This window comes from Dipodomys ordii, unplaced genomic scaffold (genome assembly GCF_000151885.1).
Source record: "Dipodomys ordii isolate 6190 unplaced genomic scaffold, Dord_2.0 Scaffold76, whole genome shotgun sequence".
NCBI lineage: Eukaryota > Metazoa > Chordata > Mammalia > Rodentia > Heteromyidae > Dipodomys > Dipodomys ordii.
In genome coordinates, this window is record NW_012267292.1 from 5394609 (window position 1) to 5403184 (window position 8576).

The window sequence follows — 8576 nt, forward strand, 5'->3', positions numbered from 1 at the left end:
ACACACACACACACACACACACACACACACACACACATACACAGCGTCTCTTCTCTACTTTGTTCTTATTATTGATAATTATGTGAGTGACCAGCAAAGAAAGCAACAAGATTTTAAGGCAAAATTATAATGTTTGTCCTTTAAGAGACAATAAAGGCCCAATGGAATTTTTCGACCAAGATTATTTTTCAAACCTTTCAACCAGATGCTCTGTAGTTTTCTCCTGTTTTCCAAACTTCTGTTTGTCTTTGCTTTCCAATAGACAGCATCTTTCCAGACATCTACTTCTCTTCTTTTCTAGGACTGTCAGTGCTGTGGCTTTCAGAGACAACTTCCCACCCTCTAGCTTTGCCTTCATCACATTTTCCAGGTTGAAAAAAGCTTATGAGCTAGTCCTTCTCTCATTCTCTCCTTCATCTTACAAAACTTTCTTTTTGCCTAAGAAAAAAGAAAAAGATATACAACTTGATTGAGCAGGGTGTACATAATTTCTTCTTTTTCTTACATCCATTATAGCTATTTCTGGAACAGTCTTAAAAATAAGTTGACCTGTGTTATTTGGTCACATTTTTCTAGTCTATAAATTGCTACTAAAGATCAAGTCCTGGATTCCTTCTGATTGCTGGGATACCACTTGTTTCAGTATCATGAAAGAACTTTATTGGCCAGGAGGAATTAACCAGCTCCCCCTACCCCCAGCCACCCAGCAACCTTTCGGCTAATATCTCACCTCATGAGCAAACTCATGAGCCAATCTTAAAAGGAAAGTGCATTTAATAGGAGTCAGGGATTTCTCATCTCTGACAAAACTTTCCCCTTTGCTCTTTGTTTCTTGAAGGAGAGTAGAGCAGATTGATGGCTGCGGGGAGAGGAAGGAGGAATTTCCAGACTACTATTTCTCCAAAGAGATCTCGTTTCCTATGCTGACTTAGAAAATAATGTTATATCTTGTGGATTGTGTGTGTGTATATGTGCGTGTAAGCACACACACCCCAGCAATGGGCCTGGACACTCTCCCTTACCTTTTTTTCCACTCAAGACTAGAGCTAGCTGAGCACCAGTGGCTCACGCCTACTCTGGAGACTGAGATCTGAAGATCATGGTTCAAAGCCAGCCCAGGCAGGAAAGCCCATGAACCTCTTATCTTCAATTAACCACCAGAAAAGCAGAAGTGTCACTGTAGCTCAAGTGGTAGAGCACTTGCCTTGAGATGAGAGCTCAGGGACAGCACCCAGGCCCAGAGTTCAAGCCCCACCACTGACAAAACAAACAAACAAAAAACAACTAAAATTCTACTATTTGAGCCACACCTCCATTTTAACTTTTATGGAATTTCCTGACCAGACTGGCTTCAAACCATGATCTTCAAATCCCAGCCTCTTTAGTAGCAAGGACTGCAAGCCTGAGCCACCAGCACCTGCAGTGTTTTATGCTTTTGATATTTACATTCAGTCCTTATAGGGGATGTCAGGTCCCCATATCCCTGTGCTCTGGTACAGTGGATCCTGGAGACATGTTAGCTGATCCTCATTCTTACAGAGGATCCCTTTCCTTCATCTTAGCTCACAGACATGACTGTGATGTCCTAAGAAGTTTACTTGAGAGTTGTCTCTCACTTAGCACTATTTGCTGTCAGTCTTTCAATAGAAAACCTTCCCCAACCCTCACCCCACCACATACACCAACCCCCTCTTCTGGCTTAAATCCAAACAAGCTCAGTTATTTAACTAGCAAACACTCGGAGGGCAGAATTTCTGTACTAAAGAAATACATCAATCCCCTATAAGACAGAGCACAGAAAAGCCTCCGTCCTTCCCCTCCCCAAAAGATGCTTCCAGCTTCTAATTGCCCCTCAGTGTGGATATTTACGGCTGACATTGGTACATCTCCTCTTACAAGACATGTAAAGGGAACCTATTTCAAAGCATCCATTGTTTATAACTGTTTTAGTTCTTTTTTTTTTTTTTTTTTTGCTCCAGGCTCTTAGAACTGGAAAATAGCTAATCAAGAGTAGTGCAGAAAACTGATTTCAGCTGTTTCCTTTATGGTTTACACTCTTCGTTTCCTTTTGTGACAGCATTCTTCTCTCTGGCTTTCCAGATGGGTGTCTGGAACGAGAAAGTCTCTTTGAAATGTATAAATGGGCTACTGCAAGTTTAAAGAGTAGACCTTTCTTCTTCTCCCTCTGAAATCCATCTCTCCTTATTTGTTCTGAAAATCCTATTCCTTTTTCCTATTAATAGTGCTTGGCTGCAAGTAATAGCCTCCTAGAGAAGAATTTAGCATTTGCATTTAAGCTGTGTGTGTGTGTGTGTGTGTGTGTTTGTGCTCAATAATACATTTTTTCACTAGCAAGATGTTAAATTTTGTTTCGTTTCTCCCTATTTAATGTATGCTAGTGAGCCACAACATCTCCCTAGAAAATAATACTAAAACATAATAAATGTACTAACTTCAGTTTGGATATCATGGCTGATGCTATGCCCCACCAGTGGGTACACACTCTGAGCTAGACACTGTTCCTGATGCTGGTGGTATAGCAGTCCACAGCTCAGCCAGCCTACAGCCCCGGCTAACCTGGCCCTGGCAGAGTCCAGTGATGCGTTTGAACTTGTCTTCTCAGAGCCTAATGGAGGTGCTGCTGCTGTTTATCTCCATGTTGGCTGGTGACCAGAACACTCTGATTGTTCAGACATATCTTCCCACCAATGCAACTTGCATTGCGTGAGAGGACCCTGGGACCACATGGCACAGCTCCCTGGGAGGTGGAACAAATGCGAAGAGGCCCTGTTCCAACATCACCAGACCACTCAGATTCTTGTTGCCAATGTGTTTCAGCCACCATGAGGAGCTGTAGCCACACCTGCTTGGCTTTCATTTGGATGTGTGTCAAAATACCAGGGAAAAATCACGTTAAAGGAGGAAAGATTTCTTTTGGCTCATACATCAGAGGTGTCAGTCTGTGATCACTTGGCTCCTAAGTCTCTAGATACAATGGGGGTGCGTAGAGGAACAAAGCTGCCATATAATGGCATCCAGGGAAAGTTTCTACTACTTCCCAATAGCCCCGTAAGCTATGAATTCATAAATGAGGTTGAAGCCCTCATGATCCTTCACCTCCCAGAGACCCCACCTCTGACCACTGCTTCACTGGGGACCAAGCCTCCAGCAAAAGAGCCGAAGGAGACAGTTAAGCCCTAACCATGAGAAGATGAATAAGGCTTGGAGAGATGTGGGAAAATGCTGAAGGGAGTGACATTGATCTTGATGCATTGTGCTCATAAACTGGCATGTTGAATTGAACCCTCTTTAAACGACTACTTAAGGATAATACAAATTTAAAGTAGAAAAATTAAAGATTCAAACCATAACTGTAGCCTTGATCTTCCTGCATATCATTTGTTTAATTTTGCTTTCCTCCATCAGAACTGACCAGCTTCCAGCGCTATTTAAAATACCGTTAATTGGCCAGGTGTTATAACGTACTAAATTTGCCATTTTCATTTTAAAAAATATCATTTTACCATTTTCATTTTTATTCCCAGGCTGTGTTGAAATAAAAAAATTCAGTTGAAATTATTTATCTGTGAAATTAAAACTCTGACAATATCCTCAAGTAGACTCTTTTCTGAAAAGTTTAGTTAGGGAAGCCTGGCATTTTTGAGCCTGAAGAAACCTGCTATTTAAATTATCTTCTATTTCAATTATCAGATAAATCAGAGAATGCAGGGTTAGTGGTGGCTCATGCCTATAATCTTAGCTAGTCAGAAGACTTGAGGCCTGTAGGATCACCACTTGAAGTCAGCTAGGGCAGAAAAATCCATCTCTAGTTACTCAGAAAAACACTAAACCTGAAGCTTAGCCGAAGTAGTAGAATGCCATCCAAGTAAACAACACACACACACACACACACACATTCATACACACAAAGAATGCCCCATTAAAGTTGAATATCAGATAAGCAATAAGTATTTTCTTAAATGTATGTATGTTCTAAGAAATATTTTGACATACTTATACAGGGACATTGTCTATTGTCCCAGTATAAGTATGTCTATTACTGTATATCAAATTTAATTGTACACCTTTTATTTTTACTTGTTAAACCTGTCAACCCTAATAACTCTCCAACTCATACTGTAAGCAAATAAGTTGTAAGGTAAAGCATAAAGCTTAATTGAAATTTACTAACTTAAATTACGTGGTACCACTCTAAAAAGCAGGGAGAGAGAAAGGGACGTATTTTTTTGTCTGAAGATGGAGAGGAAAGGGTGGAGAATAAACTCCTATTTTTATCTCTGCTCTAAAGGCAGCTTATTGCCAGAGCTAACAGGGAAGCTATAAAATGCGACTTTCCAAATTTAGTTGCTATAATAAATAGTTGCTACTATAAATAATGAATAGAAGAGTGCACCCAAACTCTGCAGTAGGGTTTCATCGTGAGTTTTTATAGAGGCTTTGAAAATTAAGTACATCCAAGATCATAGTGGGTATAATGATCCAATTTTGCCTCTCTACAACCCTTGAACTTTCTCCCTTTCCTGAATTTTCAGAAACTTCTTTCTCTTCATCTTCCCTGGATGCTTTGTAGCTTTGTTCTCTTGGTGGAAGCTGCTAAAAAAAGAAAAAAACTCCTAAGTTTCTTAGACATGGTAGTCCAGGTCAAAAGATTTTGGGGAACACCTGATTTTCACCAGTTTTTGTCTTCTATTTGGAAAGATTTTGGTCAAGTAGGGAATCATTCAAAGTCTTCTTTTTTATTATTATGAAATAATTCCTGAGTCTGTTGACCTCTATTAGACATGGTACTCTAGGTCAAAAGATTTTGTGGAACACCTGATTTTCACCAGTTTTTGCCTTCTTTTTGGAAAGATTTTGGTCAAGTAAGGAATCATTCAAAGTCTTCTTTTTTATTATTATGAAATAATTCCTGAGTCTGTTGACCTCTATTTCAGCATAACTCACAGAAGTGGCTGTTGACATTTTTTTAAGTAAATGTGATTTTTTTTCTTTTTGAGCACAAAGGCTACTGTACATTTATTTCGGTATTTGTGGTCATTTTCTAGATTCACATTAGACTGTAGTCATTTTGCAGCTTTTCAGTTCTTATTAGAACCCTGACATTCTGGAAACTCTATTAGAAATACTCAAGAGTTCCTTACCCTAATGGTTGGTAAGCAACTAAAATTCCCTTGTCTTCTTCATAAAACTGGGTCAATGGGGGTCATAAGATTTGCATAAAAATCGCTAAATAGTAGGTGATTGATGGTTCCTTCCACAGCTACGTAATCCAAAATGGTAACCGCTAGATTTGGAAATGTGCCCAGAGTGTTGATGTTCACTATTAAGCTTAATAGCACAGAGTTAGCCGGTGCATGTTTTCTAACTGTCTACTTTAAAAAAGAATACCCTATTGGAGCTCACAGGAGAATGACATATTTCCAGTATGAAACCTTGGGAGCATAGCATGAAATGGTTCTGATTCATTTTCTGATTCATTTTTATTGTTCTTTTTTATAGTGCACTAACTCAGTTTTTCCAGTTGTTTCCTGAGTACAGAAACAATGATTTCTATGCCACTGGAGAGGTAAGTTGATATCATGTTTTCTTGAGGGCTTCAAATACCATCAAGACTGAAATATATTCTGACAATTGCAGCTTATTTAAAAATATATGCACATATGAACAGATATATGTATGTATATATTAATAGTGTTAATACTCATATGTTATACATTATATTATACATATATTATCTATTTGCGTTAGTATTGCAATTTTAATACAGGGCCTTAAACTCTTGCTTGGCCTTTTCACTCAATGCTAACATTCTACTGCTTAAGCTCCATCTCCACTTCTGGATTTTGCTGATGAATTGGAGATAAGCATCTCACAGACTTTACAGCATGTTCTGGCTTTGAACCTCAATCCTCAGGTCTTTGCCTCCCGAGAAGCCAGAATTACAGAGCCAATGCCTAGCTTTCTATGTTAATATTGATTTAGCCTATATCAAGAATTACCCAGTTAGCTGATAGGAGTCAGGGTTTTCTCATCTCTGACAAAACTTTTCCCTTTACTCTGTTTCTTGAAGGAGAGTAGAGCAGATTGATGGCTGGGGGAGGTGCGGGGAGAGAAAGGAGGAATTTCCAGACTACTATTTCTCTAAAGACATCTCATTTCCTATGTTGACTTAGAAAATAATATGTTATATCTTGTGGGTTGTGTGTGTGTGTGTATGTGCATGTATGCGCACACACCCAGCAATGGGGCTTGAACACAGGGCCTGGACACTGTCCCTTACCATATTTTCCACTCAAGACTAGAGCTAGTTGGGCACCAGTGGCTCATGCCTGTAATCCTAGCTACTCAGGAGGTTGAGCTCTGAGGATCTCGGTTCAAAGCCAGCTCAGGCACGAAAGTCTGTGAGACTCTTAACTCCAATAAACCACTCAGAAAACCAGAAGTGGCTCCGTGGTTCAAGTGGTAGAGCTCTAGCCTTTCCCTCTAGAGCTGAGGGAAAGTGCCCAGGCCCAGAGTTCAAGCACCATAACTGACTAAATAAATAAATAAATAAATATTACCCATGTATTCCCCAAATGTCCTGTATAACGTAATTTTTAAACCTCTGCTCAACAGAATATCACATGTTAAGACAAGCACAGCAGGTTTGCTTGTGTCAATCCTTTTGTCTTTTACAGATTTTTTTAAAGCGGAGCTGACAATCGAACCCAGGTCCTCATGCATGCGAGGCAAGGCACTGTCACTGAACTATATATACCCCAGCACAGTCATGTGCGTTTTTGTTATTGACATTTACAAAGACATTGGGGAAGCCAAGAAAAAATACCTTGAAGAATGTTCCAAATTCTGAATTTGTCTGATTCTCCTCAGTATTTAGATTAAGGGAAACATGTCACAAGAATACCATATAAATGAATATATATATATATTTTTTTTGGGGGGTCCTGTTGTGGGACCTGAACTTTGGGCCTGGGCGCTGTCCCTCAGCTCTTCAGCTCAAGGCTAGCGCTCTACCACTTGAGCCACAGCGCCACTTCCGGCTTTTTTCTTTTTGCTTATATGGTGCTGAGGAATCGAACCCAGGGTCTCAGGCATGCAAGGCAAGCGCTCTACCACTGATCCACCTTCCCAGCCCCGTGAATATATTTTTGTGACTTTTTTTTTCTTTTTTGCCAGTCAGGGCTTGAACTCGGGTCCTTGAGCTCTTTTGCTCAAGGCTTGTTACTCTACTACTTTGAGCCACAACTCTACTTGTGGTTTTCTGCTGGTTAATTTGAGATAAGAGTCTCACGGACTTTCCGGCCTGGGCTAGCTTCATACTGTGATCTTCAGATCACAGCCTCCTGAATGGCTAGGATTACAGGTGTGAGCTACCAGCACCTGGCTTTCTCTAGCATCTTGGTGTGGACATCCACATCCTCTCAGTTTGCCTTTTTATGACAAAACTAAGCTCAATCACCTGAAGGTTGTATCTTCTAGATCTCACCATTATAACCATATCTATTTTGTTAGCAATTAATAGATAAGACCATTTGGGTATCTTTACTATCCAATTTTAAGTCCCAGTGCTTTTAGAACCATTAATTTTCCTGCCTGAACCTGTAATTGCCCTGGAGGTTATACAATGATACTGTTTCTAATCTTGTTTATCTATATTATCTAGCTTTCTTAGAGAAAATTTCCCCTTCATTTATTGTCTTCATTTGATTATAAAAATAAACTGCAGACTCAAGCATTTTCATATTTTCTTCCTTCCTTCCTTTGCTTCTTTTCTTCTCTCTTTCTCTTTATCTTCCTTTTTTCTTTTGTTCTTTCTTTCTTTCTTTTGGGAGGTGGCACTGGAGTTTGAACACAGGGGCTTGTGTTTTGTTCTGTTTGCTTGTTTGCACTGCTGTCAATCTATCACTTAAGCCATGCTTCCAGCCTGGCTTTTTGTTGGCTATTTTTCAGATGGAATCTAGTGAACTCTTCTGCTTGGGCAGGCTTTCAATTTTTATATACTAATTTTGCTCAATAGTCCTTCAAGCTGGGTCCTCTTTCCTTTATTCCTGAACCATTTAGGTTTTGAACATCTTTCTTTCTTTTTTCTCTCTCTCTCTTTCTCTCTCTCTCTCTCTCTCTTTCTTTCTTTCTTTCTTTTCTTTCTTTTGGTAAGCATATGTATTCCAGAAACATCTTGTTCTCTCCCTGCCCTAGGTCTGGTATTCGTCATCTTTTGAAGAAATCCCAACTCCTTGTAATGAGGGATATTTAAAGGCCAAGTCTTAAGCACTAAGTGCATTCACTGCTACTGGGAGGTCATTTATTTGAGATATGGGCAGAGCAAAGAAACAAAATGACCTCATGCTGATACCCATAATTGAAATTCCTCTCTCTTCCTTCTCCATTGTACATTTGTATATTCCATCTCCTGCATCAAGGACCATGGTTCCCAAGAGTATCCTGTTTACTCTCTTTCTCAATAACCCAATGGTTTCAGAATTAGTACAGCAGCACTATGGTCCTCAATAAATCAACCTCCCTCCCTCCCTCCCTTCCTCCTTCCCTCCCTCCCT

The 8576-nt window shown here is 39.8% G+C and overlaps 1 protein-coding gene across 1 annotated transcript in view; it reads left to right on the top strand.

Moving 5' to 3' along the window:
• Positions 1–8576, top strand: part of Cpvl (carboxypeptidase, vitellogenic-like) — a 117379-nt gene that overhangs the window by 28603 nt on the left and 80200 nt on the right. Inside the window, exons 5-6 of the mRNA XM_013024387.1 lie at positions 2624–2724; positions 5521–5587. Of these exons, the coding sequence (XP_012879841.1) occupies positions 2624–2724; positions 5521–5587 (168 nt within the window). The remainder of the gene's footprint in view (positions 1–2623; positions 2725–5520; positions 5588–8576) is intronic.